The sequence below is a fragment of the Protopterus annectens genome, chromosome 7.part0 (genome assembly GCF_019279795.1).
Source record: "Protopterus annectens isolate FY-2018-M chromosome 7.part0, PAN1.0, whole genome shotgun sequence".
In the NCBI taxonomy this organism is placed as follows: domain Eukaryota; kingdom Metazoa; phylum Chordata; order Ceratodontiformes; family Protopteridae; genus Protopterus; species Protopterus annectens.
In genome coordinates this window covers 1,726,312,084-1,726,329,876 of record NC_056739.1, presented here as the reverse complement: position 1 = coordinate 1,726,329,876, position 17,793 = coordinate 1,726,312,084, and the positions used below count along the sequence as shown (strand labels likewise).

The following is a 17,793-nucleotide window of genomic DNA, read 5'->3' as shown; positions in this document are numbered from 1 at the left end:
GAGAGTGCCAAAGCTCAAGAAGAAACTCAGGAGGGGTAAGGTGCAGAAGAGCTCCATAAAAACCATGAAGAACGGTACTAGCAAAATGAGCCCTAGCTCTAGAGATACCATCCAACTTGTCATGCTTGGTAAAGGTGTGCAGAGAAGTCCAAGTAGCTGCATCAGATATGGAGTTAGTATCGAAGCCCTTGAAAAAAGCACCCGAAGAAGCCACAGCTCTAGTAAAATGAGCCTTAACTGAAGAAGGAAGGCTCTTGCCATTAAAAGTGTAAAATAGGAAATAGTCTTAGAAATCCAAGAAGAAATAGTTGCTTGGATGCAGCAAGTCCCAAAGATCTAGGATGAAAAGAAACAACCGATCAGATTTTCTAATCGCCTGAGGTGCCTGTGCACATCCGAAGTAATGCAGCACCCTTTCACTGTCATATTGCGGACAGGGGAAAAAGGCAGATTAACAGACTGATTAATTGATAGCTCATTAACCACCTTAGGCATAAAAGAAGGGTTAGTGCACAAGGACACCCTGTCCTCATGAAAGACCAAAAAAGGAGTACAAGCCATAAGGGTCAGCAACTCAAGACACCCATCTGGCAGAAGTAAGAGCTAACAAAAGAACAGTCTTCTAGGAGCAATGTAGCAAGGAAACTGAAGCTGCAGGCTCAAAAGGAGCCAGAGTCAACTTCTCCAAAACAAAATTGAGATCCTAGGGAGGAGGAACAAGCTTCCTGGGAGGTCTAATATTAAGGACCCCTTTAAGAAATTGTTTAACCTCAAATGTAGAAGCTAAAGGAGGACAAGGCAGAGAAGCTGAGATAGCTGATAACTGGGCCTTAATAGAAGAATAGGCCAAACCAGCATTGAGCAACTCCCCACAAATGAGAGAACCAAAGGAGCATCCACAGTAAGTGGGTCCAGGTTACAAGAAAGACACCAAATAGAAAACCTCTTCCATTTGCTTAAGTAAGGTGTTCTAGTAGTAGGTTTCCTGGCCTCCTGCAGGACTTGCAATACTTGCTCAGAAAAAAAGCGTCTGTGAGGAATCAAAATCCTGTTGCTCACAGTATCAGTTGAAGCGGTGACAGGTGGGGATGGATGAGAAGAGGTCTTATGTGATTAGATCCACTCTGTCACCGCTTCAATTGATACTGTGAGCAGTATCAATTGACAGGTGGGGATGGATGAGAAGAGGTCTTATGTGATTAGATCCACTCTGTGAGATAACTTGTGATGATTGCTCCTGGCTAAATGCAGGAGAGAGAGAACCAGTGTTGTCGCTGCCAAAAGGGAGTCGGCAACAAGATTTTGAGAGCATCCTGTTGAATCGTGAACAGGACTTTAGGAATGAGAGGAAGGGGAGGGAATACATAAACATCCCCTTCCAAGAAAATTAGAAGGTGTCCATCTTCCACACCAGAGGACCTGGGACTCTGGCACAAAACAGAGGAAGTTGTTTGTTCAGAGGGGAGGCAAAAAGATCCACTTGAGTACCACCGCACTGGTGGATAATGTCCAGAAACACATCCCTGTGGCTAATCCATTCGTGGGACTGAGTTAAGTACCTGCTCAGAGTGTCTGCCACAGTGTTCTGACCAGAAGGGATGTAAACTGCCTAAAGAGTCGCTTGATACTTGACAGCAAGATCCTATACCAGAAGTGCCAACCAGAAAAGATGATAAGATCTCATTCCTCCATGTTTGTTGATAATACCACATCACTGTGGTATTGTCTGTGAACACCTTGAGAGGCCCTGGAAAGAAAAAGAGGATGAAAGGCCTGAAGAGCCAGCAGAAGAGCTCTCATCACTTTGACACTGATGTATTCAGAGACAACTGCTGAATCCACCAGTGAAGTTCCTGTCTGAGACCAGGAAGAAGAGGAGCTAAAAAATTTAGAAGATGTGGATGTTGGAACTACACTGACTTCAGAAGCCACTGAAACTTTCTCATGTGAAATCTGGCCAGAGGGAGCATCAGAATGGTGGATCCCTTGAAATCTAGAGCTCGCAGAAACTCCCTGGCGGTAATGAAAGCCAGAGGAAAAATAGTAGGAAAGAAAGAAATAAGAGTTAAGGCTTTTGGAGGGGGCAGGGAAGCAGGCATTGGCACATGATCCTGAGAAGGAGTCTGAAAGGACTTTTTGAAATTTATAGTGAACCCCAAGCGGTGAAGAAGGGAAATGGCAAAATGAAGATTTTGCAGAAGGGTCTCTGGAGAAGATGCCTGAATCGGGTCTATATTAAAAGACCGAAGAGGTGTTTCAGCGAACACCTCTTGGTCGACATGTAATGAGCGAACGCACTAAAGTGCGAATACTCAAAACAATGGTTTCTTTCCATGGGAAAGAAACTTCTAGCACAAACACACACACTTTAAAACATAACGTGGGGTGCTGTGCCCCCCCACCCCCCCTAAATAAATATACCAACTCTGAGATCGCAGTACAGTGAGGAAAGGGGCGAACATACGGGGATGGCTAGGGAAAGAAATCGCTGTTTTGAGCGTTCGTGCTTTTGTGCATTCACTCATTACGTGTCGACCAAGAGGTGTTCGCTGAAACACCTCTTTGGTCTTTTAATATAGATCCCCTGAATCAGCAGGTCATCTAAGGAAGGAAATATTTGGATCCCTTGAAGCCTGCAAAAAGCAGTCACAGGAACAAGGCATTTGGTGAACACCAGTGGGCCATTAGAAAGGCCAAAGGGCAAAGCAGAAAACTGAAAGTGCCAGGAAGCAACAGAGAAAGGCAAAAACTTCCTGAAAAGAGGCTGGATTGGAGTATGTAGATAAGCATCCTTGAGATCCAGCAACAGCATATAGGCCTGAGAGATCAAGAGAGGAAACAGAATCGGAAGGGACAGCATCCGAAAGGAAGGTACTTTTAGAGAAATGTTTAGATGAGAGAGGTCTAGAATAGGTCTAAAAGTGCCCTCTTTTCTGGGCACTAGTAACAGTCTGGTGTAGAACCCTTTCCCCCTTTGGGACACACGCACCTCTTGAATAGTACCCGAGTCAAGAGATTTTGAAGAACCTCTGGGAAGAAGGGAAGTTGTTCCCAAGGAGGCTGAGGAATGTCCATAAAAGGAGGACTGGATTTCCACACCATGAAGTACCCCTGACAAATCGACAGAACCCAAGAATCCTGAGTGATTTGAAGCCGAAAAGGAAGAGAAAGAGGAATGTGGCTGGGAAGAGACGGAGAGTCATCAACACCTAGTTTGTCCAAATGGAAAGCTTGGGAGTCCCTGCAAATTGAGTAGCCTTAGCAGGAGGAGTCTGTTTGCTACTCTTGCTACTTTTAGTAGAAGGGTGGGGATTGCCTACAAACAAAGGCAGGATTAGTGGGGTAGCTTCTTTGAAATTTAGGCACAGGAGAAACAAGTGCATGTTTAAGCTACTGTAAGGCCTTACCCTTGTACTGAAGGGACTAAAAAAAAATAAGCAGCTTCTCCAAACAAAAGTTTAGAATCCAGAGGAGCATCCATCAACTTAGCTTTAATGTCATCAAGTAGAGGTTGAAGCCTAAGACAAGAATACCTCCTCATTACTGAACCAAAAACAGCAGCCCTAGAAGAGGCATCTGCTGCATCATAACTGCATTTAATAGAATGATGAATGACTTGAGAGGAAATCCTTGGCAAGAAAAGAACAGAAGTTTTACCCTTAGAGTCTGGAAAATCAGAAATAAGTTGACAGGCCTGAGAAAGCAGAGCACACACAACCTATACATATGGGTCTCATAATTAATCACCCTAAAAGCTAGGGTAGCAGAAGTGTAAACCTTTCTACCCAACCTCTCCATAGTTCTGCTGTCCTTGTCAGAAGGCAATAACTTGGGCGAATGAAGCAATTGAGACTGCTTATCAGAGGCCACAGACACTACAGAGGGGTCAGCAGCAGAACATTTATATAGAAAAGAACAATTCTTAGGCACCCTATAAAACCTGTTAGGCTTCTTAGGAGCAGGGGACAGAGAATCAGGTGCATGAGAGACATTCGAAAAAGCATCCAGCAAAACAGCCAAAACTGGACGAATAGCCACAGGTGTAGGGGATTCCAACTGCAGCAACTCGTAGTACGTCCTATGGATATCAGAGACCTGAGCACAATCCCACTTAAAAAAAATAAATAAATCCATCATTCTAGAGTGTGTCCCCAAAGGAAAGTTTCTCAAAAGGAACATCTGCACTGATGGATTCCTTCTCCTCTGACCCGTAGTCTAAAGGGGAAGGAATTTGAATAGAGTAAGTCAGGGATTCATTATCTGAATCTGATTCGGCCTCAGAAGAATCCTGTTCTCTAGGCCTTTTATGGGGAGAGTAGAGGACCAAGGAGAAGCAGGAACCGAAATCCCTTGAGGAGGCTTTAAGGACATTAAAGCAGTAAATAGCCTCTGAAGGCCTGCCACTCACTTTGTGGATTCCTAGGAGCAGAAGAAACATGATTAACTTTTATTTATTTTTTAAGGGAATGTATCCGCCAAAAAACTGAGAAGGCTCAGACCCAGGACAGCACTAGAACTGTTGTGGGACCTTCTTCCCTAACTAAGAACTGAGGAACTCCCCTAGGTCCCTTGGAAAAAACAAATCAGCCGTGGTTCCCCTGAACTTCTGAGACGAACGCCTGCAAAGCCTCTTTGGAGATGCTGCCATGCAGCCGGACCTTCACTGGCCTCTGATACAGTCGCTGCAGAGAAATCTGAAACAGCTGTATGATCCTCCAGATTTGTAATGACCTCTGGAGAAACACCTGGCAGAGGCTGAACAGGGGAAGATTTCGGTTGTACCTTTTTTCGCCTTCCCTAATGGCTGCCCATTGGGGCAGGAGATTCCTTCCATTGTATCTTTAGTGAGAAACTTAAGACACTTGTTATCAAGATACAAGGAAAGGGAAGGGAAGAAAGTCTACTGCAAAGTGTTTTCAGAACAAACACCTGATAAACAGAACAAGATGTACGGTCCTGAGAAGCTCCTAGACAAAAAGGCACTTAACTTGGCAGTCTTTATGGGGAATCTGTCTCCCACACTGGCATTTACCTTTCTTGGTTGACATTTAACCCCAAGGAGCACAAAAAAGTAAGAAAAAATAAAATCCCCAGTTAATCCCCAGTTGGGCAGTTATCTGCAAATGCAACGGAAGTCAAACAAAACACTGTATTGCAGCAGGAAGCACAGCACATATAAAATATCCACTAGCACTCATAGATGTTTGAAATATCTTTGATAAAATATTTGCAATTCGGTAAGCACTTTCACCAAGTACACATTTGCTTCATCAGACCGTAGTAAAATACACACAGCCACATACTTTATATAGTCATATGATCAATTAAAACAGTTCATATTCACCAATAGCATATTCTACATCATCATTCATTTGCATAAATTGCTTTCAATTACTTTTTCGATGGCATCACCTATTAATGGATACTACTTTTGCAACAGAAGTCAGCTAACAGGCGTGGGTAGTCACTAACAGTAAAAAGATACATTCAGACTGGTGGCAAAGAGGTTGTGGTTATGTTAGGCCTGAACATCACCTTTATGCCCTACTCTACACAAAAAGTGTTTGGGTGATGGTTGGCATACTTTCTAAAAGCAACAAGTAGTCTTTACACTGTCCGGATGTTCGGACTTCCACGGCAGGGAATCCCATCTAAGAATACTGTAGCAGTGAATGCAAGGACATCCACATTTAGTCACTTCTAGGGATTGTGTCTGTTTAGAACTAATTTTCCTTTCCTTCAGAAAGTTGTTTCAGAGATGGTTCTGAATCAGTCGATTATCTCCTGAGGGACAAATGCATTCTTCGCACTCAATATTCATTGTCATTTACATGTCTATCTTAGGAGTTTATGAATACAAGAAAATAGACCAGTTACCTATTTTTGTTTGTTGACAAGATTCAGAAGTGGTCAGTCCTCTTCTTTTAGTTCACATATTGTGTAGTGTTTTGATTTCAGCAGTTCAAAAACTACTGGCAAATGTCTTCATGGATCTTTTTAATAGAAAAATGACTACTCTTGCATGTATTAGGAATGTGTTTATAGCTGTTTGTAGTACTTCTGACTAGTCATGTGTGCACTGTCATGCTTACTGTTAAGCAGAACTGCATTTTTGGAGGGTATCTTGAGTCGTGTATGCCAGGCTGTCTTGTACATCCTTCCTTTTTTCTGGTGTTTCTGAGTGGAGTTCTTAAATTTAAACCACTGCAGAGGACCTCTGAAAAGCTGACATTTTATTTATGTATGTGCGCATGTATTAGTTTGTTGGGTAAGTGGATAGTTACAGTGACCCTTTTCAGCTATGATCAGTGCCCAGAGAAAGAGATAAGTACAACATACATATGTAACAAAAGACTGTAATCAATAGCCCATACAACAGTAATATCCATACAGTATGTTACATCAAAAAGATGTCAGAAATATGTTTAACATCATAAAGATCATACAACAGTTGCCCATATGGAACATCATAAAGATCATGGAACAGTTGTACAGTATGCTTGAAACAAGGTGATGATGCGGTGGGTAGAGTCAGTCAATCTGTAGTGTAACATCAGTCAAAAACATGTAATGTAGCAGAGGTTGGAAATGTGAAATCATACTATATTCACATTAAAATTTGCACGTATATACATAACACAAAATAGGGCTACATAATATGAAGGGTGTAGAATGGTGATCAAAGAATTATGGTTTGAAAGGGTTAACACATGGCAAGTACAACATAAGAAAAGTTTCGAGTTGAGGGACGATAGGTAATACTTCTAAAGATTAGCAGTTAATTTTGATAAAAAGCCAAGAGGTAAAACTGGATAGATACTTCAGCCTGTATATTTGAGCACTTCCCAGCTGAAGCTGGTAAACTTTCCTTATTAGGTGGAGCATGTAGGAAAGATACTTGTTCAGCGCGTAATAACCATATAAATATTAATAATCCTTCATCTGTGGGGCAAAGCCAACTTGAAGTACCTTATCCAATTCGAGGGACACATTTTCACGAGAGCTCTAAAGGCAGGGGCCGCTTCAAGAGAAAAGCGTCAATAGTAGACAACCCCAATACAATAAAGAAGATGTGACAAACGAAAAATTATTGTTGATATGGAATATCTCTACAAGGCTCTTAGAACATGAAACCAGCGTTCTTAATAAAGGTAGGAGTTTCATACCAGCCAACAGAATGACTTTAACAGATATCATTGAATTCAAATCGGTTACTAGAAATTTAATGTTAAAATTGCAGTATAATGATTCAGATACTGGTTTTAATGAAACATTATTTAGGAAAAAGAGCTGTTATGTGCCTAACGTGAAAGGGGTTGTTGAGACTTTTGAAAAAGCTTGTCTTAAGGATGTATATAGTCTCTGTGACAATAGGATTAATATGAAATGTTTTAATAATTTAAATAAACGAGAAAGAGAAGCTTTAAATAATTGTGTCATGATCATACTATATCCATTAGACCTGCAGATAAAGGGGGCTCTTTAGTCCTAATGGATTACTCTTTTTATAGGAATGCTATGTTAATGCTCAATGAAACTTCTGTATATCAACCAGTGGACTTGGGAAAAGTTGAGCATTATAGTAACAGGAAATATCATGCTATTTTTGAATGTTTGCAAAGCTGTCTTATTAATATTGTTTTGTACAATTATTTTATTGTTTATGAGCATTATAGTAACAGGAATTATGCTATTTTTGAATGTTTGCAAAGCTGTCTTATTAATATTGTTTGCACAATAATTTTATTGTTAATGAACCTATCATTCCTATTATTCAAAGCTCACCTAAAATTCATAAAAATGCCAGGGCGGGGATGGAGTACAGAGCCACTGCCTGTCTATGTAGAGCAATATTTAAAACCAGTTTTGCTTTATATTTATATTCTAAAAGATGCAAAGAACTTTCTCAAGGATTTGTATGAACGTTAAAGTAACACCTATTTTGAACTGCATGCGTGTAACTCTTGATGTTCAATCTTTGTTTACCTCTATTCCTAATGGGTTAGATATAGAATATTTGAAAAAAATATCTAGTAGAGGATGCTACCTATAACATCAAAATGATTGATTTTTTGTGTTTTCTAATGGAGATCATGCTAGAAAACAATATATTCATGTTTGAGCACTTAGTCTATTGACAACTGGATGGCGTAGCAATGGGCATGTCCTGTGCCAATAGCTACGCCAACCTAGTGATGGCTACCTGGGAATGCCACAACATTTTAGATGGGGACATGCATGGACATAAACACTTTTATTGCAGGTTTGTGGCTGACCTCTTTATGTTGTGGGAAGGAGGAGAAAGTGAGTAACATTAATCGTCAAAAAAAAAAAAAAGTACTAGTTTTTTGAAATTCACTGCATTGAGTTCCTTCAACTCTATAGAGGTTTTGGATGTTATGATCATTAAGAAGGAAACAGGGGACCTCACTACAGAAATATATATTATTTATTTCCAGTTTGATGACCAGGGATCTCCACTGGGCTCAGAGTGCCTGTTTTCAGTGGAGCCCCGGGGAGAAAAGCTCCATGTTACAAAGTTAAGATACAGATACAATATAGAAAAGAACAATAATTTACAATTATGTTTCATGCTAGAGAGCAGGTGTAATTTTTTAGGTACATGTTACCTTTAGATACAGACCCAATATTATTAATGAACAATTTACAGTCACATTTCATGTTTGAGAGAAAATTTCATATATTTCTTGTAGAAAAGAATGCTCTAGAAACACCTATGTACATAGACATAGCATGCACCCACAGCACATTTTTAAAAATATTGTGAAGGGGCAGGCCCTTAGGACATCTAGGTTAACAGCTAATCATGAGAAATTTTGTGAAGAAATTCATAATCTGGAAGGGAGATTTATGGAGAGAGGCTATGCTGAAAAGGAAATTCAGCTGATAACCTCCGCAGTACTTTTATCTAGAGATCCCTATTATAATAGTGATGGGCAAGAGGCCCACACTAACAGAAATATGAGACTTCCTATGACCTATTCCAGCAATATAAAACTTTTACAGGGGATATTTGATAGGAATTGAAATATCTTATGTGCTGACGATTGAGTTAAGAGTTTAGTGGGTGATAAACTTAGATATGCTTTATAAGAACAAGAAATCCCTGAAGAGGCCCCAGACATGAAAGTACATTTCACAAAAAGGTATCCAATGTTAACCATGGTATAGTTCCATGTAAAAAATGAAACTATTGCTATTTATTAGATAATAGTGGGACTTTTTTGCATCCGGACACTAGTAAGACTCTGCTCTTTAAGTTAGCAGCCAACTGTTATACTGCCAATTTAGTATATTTAGCCTACTGTATTCTGTGCAAATCATTCTATGTAGGAATGACTACAAGTAGACTACGTGACCAAATAAAAGAACGTGTATGATATTCATAGGAGATCAGATACCAGTGCACTAGCAAAGCATGTGATGGAAACATACGCATCACATAGCTTTAAGTTCATGGTCATTCAGCAAGTATAGTTAGGAACCAGAGGGTTTCAGTGAATAATAAGGTGGAGATGAAAGAATTAGAGTGGATGATTAGAAGGCGTGCAACCATGGGTAAAGGACTGAATGAAAAAATGTCCATTAAACCCATATTAGCTAATAGACCCCTTACCAGATGACTATATTTGTTTTTAGAATGTTTTAAATTGTTTTAAGCTTTTACTAGTGATTAACTGGAATGCTGTATGGTTAAATAAGCTGGAGCTATGATTGGATGAAATGAATTTAAATAGCAGTGAATGTAACAGTCATTTGTCTGATGAAGCAGCTTTGGCTGCGAAAGCGCTCACCTGTTCGTTTTGCAATAAAATTTTGTATGATTTTATCGGCTGTGGTTTGGTGCCTTCCATCACTTTGGACTGTTTGCATTTTTGGAGGCCCAAATTACCTGCACCATTATCTCATATTTTTTCTGTTTGGTAATTGTACTTTAGTTTAACTTGTAACATGTTTGGGGAGTTTTCTTCAGGAATTGCAGCTGAAGATGGGCTTTTCATTTGGAAAGCCCGGTTAATAAAATTAAAATTAAAATTAAAATACTATCCTAGCTACAGAAGTACAAAATTCGTAATCCACTTATAGGACAATGTGTTTGATTTTGGATACTGGACCACTGATCATGTTAATGCAACTCTATACTTAACTTAATTCTAGTCTAATTAAACTGTTATCTTTGAAGTAATAGTTGTATAATTTGTTTCCTCAGATGAGTTTGGATGTCTTGTGTGGTCTCATTCGGAGACTCATATCCTATATGTGGCTGAGAAAAAATGTTGTAAAACTGAATCCTTCTTCCAAACCAAACCTCCTGAACTCAGTAGTGTGGAGGAAGAGGAGGAGTGCATGAGGCCAGACAAAAAAGTTAAACCAATAAAAGCAAGTACCCAGCATTTTTTCTATTTATTACATGAAATATTAAAATAATAATGGCAATTTGTTGCTTAATGTGTGTTGCTGAACTCTTTACTAGTTAAGGTCCAGTAATAATTTCCCAGATTTGCTGCTGCTTTGGGATCCTGATCCTTGCTCAACAGGCATTGAATTTGTGTAATTTATTCTGCATCTGGTGGTGGATGACAGTGACAGGGTGAAGGGTACCTTTGAGCATTTTGTTTTTCTGCCTTTCAGAAATGAGCACTGTAATAAAGTGAGTTCCATCTCAAAAATAAATAAATAAAATGTGATTCATCCTGGGTAGCTCCAAAACAGTCTTGTTAATCCTTTCAAGGATTGCACCCACACACACTTCTGTATACACTAACTCTAAAAACACTAACTTGGAGCAGATGGAATACTCTTGGATACTGCAATATCTCCGTGAGTATATATTTCCTTATTCTTTTGCAGATTTGAAGTAAAAAATTGCTTATCTCTGGCATTCAATGGGCACCCTGTTTTTTGGGTCCCAAACCTCTGCTGACACCCTGCCTGATAGTCCACAGCCCATTGTAAAAGCCACTTGCACCCCACCCCCAACAGAATATATATCCTGATCTTACTTCAAGAAGCTCACGAACTGGGTGAAACATTTAGTTACCTCATATTTTTCTCTCATTTATGGCTTTCTTAAACAAAAAATGCATATTAAGTCAGTCAAAACTGCATGAGTGACTAAAAACAAAAAAACTGACTATCCTTGGGCAAGCATGTATAAAACAAAACAAAAATATTTATTTATTGACCGACTTTGCTAGGCATGACATTCTTTCTTTCGTAATGGACCTGAGGTGATTTCACATTAGCTTTAGTATTTTGACCTAGTCTCGAAGAATATTAGTGTTTTCAATAAATGCTGTGTGTTCTTTTTTAGTCCCTTGAGATACCATCGTCTGAGGCAGGTAGAACCTCATTTTAATGTCTCATCTAAGGGATAGAACCTCAGGACTGCAGCTTGCCTTAAGGTGCATAGCGTCAGTAAAAGGACCCAAACCTGATGTGCCACAGTCTTCTGATCTTCATGGCATTAAAGTTGAGTGTGCTGCCAGTTCTGCCATTGACACTGTCAGGTCCCCTCTTCTTGATCACGCATTCCCTCTTTGAACAATGCTTAGCATAATAGTCATTTATCAAGAGTTATAGGTGTTGCCGGATAATCATTTCTTTCTAGCCATGCATGCAGTGCCTTAATGTGCATCACTGGAAAGTTACTTTGATACCTAGAAAGCCCATACCTGTGATGAGTAAATCGCAAGTTAAGACCACCACAGAAGCTAAAGTCCTGCCTGGGATCACAGCATAACACCAGCATTGGTTACTAATGCCAGAGCATCAGTCATGCAGCTCACCCGCTTTGAGGAGAGAAATGTAGAGCCTTCATCAGCACCCAACGTTTAGCATTTGTCGAAGGGGACTTGCTCAAGAACCATTCCAAGGGTCATTCTAAATATCCCTAGCAGAACTTTGAAAGACAGAATGCAAAGGAATTGTCATCCAGGTTTACTTCCAGGTTTGTCTTCTCAAAGTCCAGTGTGCCTTCTGTGGCCTGTGATACATTGCTTTTTTAATTTCTCTAAGTTTTTTGAGGTTTTAATACCATGATAGGAGTGGATCCCATTCCTAAGCCAAAGTATGATTAAGTTCATGAAATTAGTATTATTTTCAGTCTTTGATATTAGCCAAAAGTGCTCTTCACTGCGCCTACAATGTGCCCAGAATTGACTCATTCTGCAATTCATATAGAGTTACATGTACCAGTAACTTATCAAAATACAACTGTAAATATTTTTTTTATTAGATTCGTTGCTCCTACTACTATTGGAATGGTCTGGATAGCCTTCTTCCACATTGTCCTCATTTCTACCTGCAAATCCTCGTATTTTATGACTGTGTCTATCTGTACGCAAGGCACAATTCACTGGGTGTAGCAATTTCAGTGATTAATGTTACTTTTGTCTTCTTTTCCTGGACTACTATATCTGGTTTTCTTGCATCTATTTTTTGAACTGCTGGTAATGGGTGATCCCATGTATTATAAACGTCATTATTTTCTATAATGCTTTGTGGCTTTTGTTTCCAGTGCTTCTCAGCAACTTCAATATTATAATGTTTTCACAATCTCCAATGCAACAGTCTTGCCACATTACTATGCCTTTCAGCATACAGACCTTCTGCCATTAGTGTATCACACCCAGCAACAAGATGTGTGACTGTTTCCAGTTCTGTTTTCCAAAACTTTGTAGTTTGTTTCTCCATGTTCAATGGACTTTGTAAACCAACATGTATGTATTCTGCTATCCTGGGCCACCGATATTAACCTTTTGTCTTTTGGTTTAAATTCACCTCTCTTTAACCGTTCATGTTAGATCTTGATTGACATGAGCTTGTTCCAGGAGTTTTCTGCATTTGCAAATACATTTATGCATTTTCCGCATTTCTTGTCTTCTCATCTGATCCTTCACCTTATATTCTTTCTTTTGTTTTTTTGCCACATTAATTTGCTGCTGATTTTTATCTATTTCTGGATTGATTTCCATTCCTGTTTGATACCTGTATGCCTCTGCTAAACCTAGCAAGGAAGTCATCTTAGACTTGTTCTCCTCATGTTTTAAAACTTCCAGTATGTTTGGATCATGTGAGGTCAGCAGGATATGTATGTAGTGCTATGATTGCAGATCTATTTATGTAATCAGTTTTGATGAGGCCCATACCTCCTTCAGAACCGGGAATATGTAATTTTGGTGTATACACTGATTTTTATAAATCATTTGATAAGCTTGAAACATTTGTCTTGTTTTTCTGTCCAGTTGATTCAGTACCTTTTGGGGCCAGTCAGTCATACCGAAACTGTAAGTTAGAACAGGGAGAAAATTGATTTATAGCTTAGACTGTATTCCTGGATGTCAGGGCTGTTTTCAGTTTTAATTTTAGTCTTCTAAAATGTTCCTTACTAAGTTTTATTCACATTTGTCCATGTTTTATTTTTGATCCTTCATCAATTCCCAAATATATATATATATATATATATATATATATATATATATATATATATATATATATATATATACACTCCCTCTTGCTCAAGTTTTTTTATATCACATTCCTGTCCCAAACTAATATTTTCTTGGTGCTGCAGCTTTCCTGCTTTAAAGGTTGTTTTTGTACATTTATCAAGACCAAATGACATTTGTATATCAGTTGAGAAAGTTTTGACCACTGGTTTTGCTTTCAGTTCCTCATCTGATTAACTATACAGTTTTAAATCGTCTGCAAAAAAGAAGATAAGTCTTTACACTTTGTCGTTTTCTGGGAGCCAAACTGTAGGTGTGACCTAATTTAAGTAGACAGCTTAATGGGTTAAGGGTAAGACAAAAGAGCAGTGGTGACAGTCACCTTGGAATATCTCCCTTTGAATTTTTATCACCTGCAAAGTGGTTTGCCACTGTTTCCTGTCACTGTAATGTAATCGATCAATGTAGGGTGTAGCTTATAAATTTGTAAGCACTCTTTTATCCATAAATGTGGGATGCTGTCACATTTTTTTTGCAGTCTAGCCATGCCATACTTGGATTCTTCCCTTCTTTACAATTCTTCATTATGACTTTAACAAAACTGATTTTTTTGTTCAATATGACTTTCTTTTGTTAGTCTTTTGTTCTATTGCCATGATTAAGTTTTCTACTAAATGACTATAAACTTTGTGTGCATCAAGTCCAGTGTGTAGTGTATATGTTGTCTGAAGGCAAGTTGTTAGTTTTTTTAAGGATAGCTTGGAGGCTCACTCATAAGGACGAGTATTGTTTTTCCTGTTTGTTAACCAAGTTGGCACCTGTTTGGGGTGCAGATTTAAATAGTTCTTACTCATGGCTAAGTCTTCATGTAAAGATATTACTACTTTTAACCAGAAGTTAGGTACTGCATCTTGGCCTGGGGTTTTCCAGTTAGGAACTTTTCTTAATTTTGTTTTTCTCTGGCCATTAGTTACTTCATCCAGTTTCATCGCTTGTACATTTGAACTTCTTATTTCTTCTAGCCATTCAATATCTTTGTTTCACAGGACCCTTCACCGATATTTCTCCAAAATGGTTTATTTCTTCTTTTTGGTGGTAGTTCTATTCCTTTTGCCTTCTTTCCCAATTCTCTGTAAAGCTTTTTTGGGTAATCAATAAATTGCTTATTTTGCATTTTTCCTTTTTATTTATCTGCATATTTTCTAAGTTTTTCTGCCTGTGATGATATTTAGTTGTTATTTGCAATAGTGTACGTTAGATCATTGTCTTTTCTGATACTGTGTGTTGCTTTTATGTCTGTCTGTCTGAGTATTTTTGTTGATCTGTTCCATCTTCTAACAGCAGCACTTCTTGTCTTAATTGCTTTGTAGTTTTTTCTATTCAATACTCCCATGATGGCATTTGATTTCTTTCCTTTCCCTTACTGCCCTGTATTTTTGTGGCAAGACTTTATCTGTTATTAGTTTAGCTGCACAGTAATATAGCCTTTTTACTTGTGTTATATCACATGAATTTCTGTGGACAGTCTTGATTACTGTGTTCATTTGTTTTATCAAATTTCTAACATTGTGGGTCTTTATTGACTTTCTATAATCTGTTTCTTTCATTGATCTTAATATGTCTGTCCATCTCTTAAGTCACGCAAGTCTTCACTTAGATAATTTTCTTCTAAATTAAGAGCACATTCTCTGTAATACATTTTTCTGTGGGCATTCTACAGAAAGTTCCAGCACATTATCCTGTGCTACATTGTCTTAAGCTTCATCCTTTGTCACCCGTTGCTCTTTCATCTGAGAACTCACTAGGTTATCACTGTACAACATTGATTGCATCAGAGTTGTGATGGTTTCCTTTTCCTTCCTTACTGTGCAACTCCAGCTGAATGTTTGTACTGAAGGCGCCAAAGTATTTTCAAATGGCAACTGATCAGATGCTTCCCCCTCCGCTGATTTCTCCTTAATTTGGGGAGTCATTGTTCTGTTGTGCTGTGATATTATCAGAGTTAGATTTTCTACACTAAATCCTTCTCTTTGCAGGTAATCCATAACTTCAGTTCCTATTTGTTTAACTTTTCCATTACTAATCCTGTTTTCTAGTTTCCCCTTTTCTTTTCTTATTTTTTGTGTTGTAAAATTTTCCATATCTGGATGTCTTTGCCTGTATTTATCTTCAAATATCTTTGATGCTGATTTTTTTTGTATTGGTTAGTTTTGCTTTTTGCTTTCTCATTTGCATAAGTATTTCACCATACTCCATATTTCTTCCGATGTCTCCCGCTCCTCCAGTTTCTCCTTAACTGGGGGAGTCGTCATTCCATCATGCTTTGACCTAACCTGTTAGACTTTTAATTTCCCAGGTATTCTATAACTTCAGCTTCTACTTTTTTAAATTCTGTTTTACTAATCTGTTCTACTTTCCCCCCTTTGTGATCTTATTTTTTGTAGTGTGAAATTTTCCATATCTGGTGGCTTTGCCTATACAGTAGACTCCCTCTTATCTGGTCTTGCTAGGACTGGACCTTAGGCTGGATACACAAATGGCTGGTTAATCAGAGAAAGCATACAAAATAGGGCTACATTTTAAATATTGCTCTTAGAAACTTGGAAAGTTGCTAGAATAAAAGGTCTTGTTTTACCATTCATTTTCTGAAGGCTATGAAGTCTGCCAACACTGATTTTAACATCACCTATTTATATATGCAAAAGTAAGTCACACTATTTAACCTATTAAGAGTACACCTCACAAGCATAGCTCAGTGTAACAGTAGTCTAGCATATAATACGTGATGCAAAATGGCAATTTTGCATTGTCTAGGCTGCGGAAGGTGGGCACAAACAAACCATGCGGAACCCTACGTGAACAGCCTTTTCACAAAAAATTTACTCTTCAACATGGATTACGATTGATGACAACACTATTTTCCTCACACTGCAGTTAATCACCCCTAAACTGCAATTTCAAGGTAATTTTAGTGCAAACCACATGATGGCTAAACGCACGTCCTCTATAAAATGACAGACATTCCTGGCTTGATAAAAAAATGTTAAAAACTAATAGTTCCACTGATACTCAAACCAAAGCCACTGTCTGTCACTTAATCTGTATTAATGGCTGGTTCTAAGTGATTGGTGGGGAAAATACGCAAATTGGGTTATATACTTAACTTACTCTAGTGCCGTGTGCAGCTCTTCTTCACTCTATACCCAAAGTATGGAAGTTATGTTAGAGACAATTGCAGGGTGTGAAATTCACCCCGATCTCTGCTATGTAGAGGCCAGTCACAGCATTCTTTTCCACAGCCACGGTGTAACATTATAACCAATCACTGATGTCTTCCCATTAACAAGCCTGCCCCAGGATTCTTTTTAATTCTCCAAGGAGTCATAGTACTGTACATTACTGTAAACAGTCTCTAGGTGATTGGCCAGTTAAAGGGAAGTCCGATTAAAGTGAGACTGGATAAGAGGGAGTCTGCTGCATTTCTGACTGTTTTTTTAGTATTAATTAATTTGGATTTCTCCTTTGCATAAATATTGCACTATATCAGACCTCTCTTTTTCACATGACCATATTTCTTTTTTATACATTTCAAAAAGCTCTAGATTTTGTTCTTTATATTTTTGTTCTTCTCAGTCACTTCTTTTTCCAAACGGCCAAATGTTTCTTGGTTTATATAATGTTTTTCATAAATCTGTTGTATTAATGAACACAAATTTGCATTTGAAGCTTTTGACGGTGTTTCTTGAGCAAATACTTTTCTTTCCTTTAATTTCTCTCTAAATATTTTTGTACATCTTTTGTATGGAAATTCTGGTCTTCTTGCACAACAACAATACATAATTTATTTCTTATCCTCAGTAGTCCACTCTGTCATCTTTATGGCTGTTTTTTGTCCTGTCAGTTTTTGTTTTTTGGGGACTATTTTCTTCCACAATGGGGGGTGTCAGGGTGGTAGGGGCCTTCTCTCCTTGAGCCTGGTCTAACCCCACTGTAGGAATGTGTCCATGCCTTGAATATTCTGCGGTGTCATTTGTTCCACTCCTGGCACCAGTGCATCCACTAGGGTTAGACACGTTTACCAGCTGAATTTTTTTTTTTTTTAACTTATTTCTGTCCGTGATATATGCTATACAAAGTAGTCTATACATCAGTGTCATCTTGGTGAGATTTTGTAAAAACAGGGTCCAACTCATGAAGGTAGTCACCAAGACTTGAGGATGAATTCAGTTCCAGCAGTACTGCTCTCATTTGCTTGCTGATTTTATCATTCCTCCGTTCCACCCACATGCAATATGTGGCTTATCCCTTTATTAATTTCGTC

General features: G+C 38.5%; 1 protein-coding gene across 1 annotated transcript in view; it reads left to right on the top strand.

Annotated features, from left to right (window-relative positions):
- Positions 1-17,793, top strand: part of APEH (acylaminoacyl-peptide hydrolase) — a 2,062,145-nt gene that overhangs the window by 437,629 nt on the left and 1,606,723 nt on the right. The window contains exon 6 of the mRNA XM_044078262.1: positions 10,232-10,401. Coding sequence (XP_043934197.1) covers positions 10,232-10,401 — 170 coding nt within the window. The remainder of the gene's footprint in view (positions 1-10,231; positions 10,402-17,793) is intronic.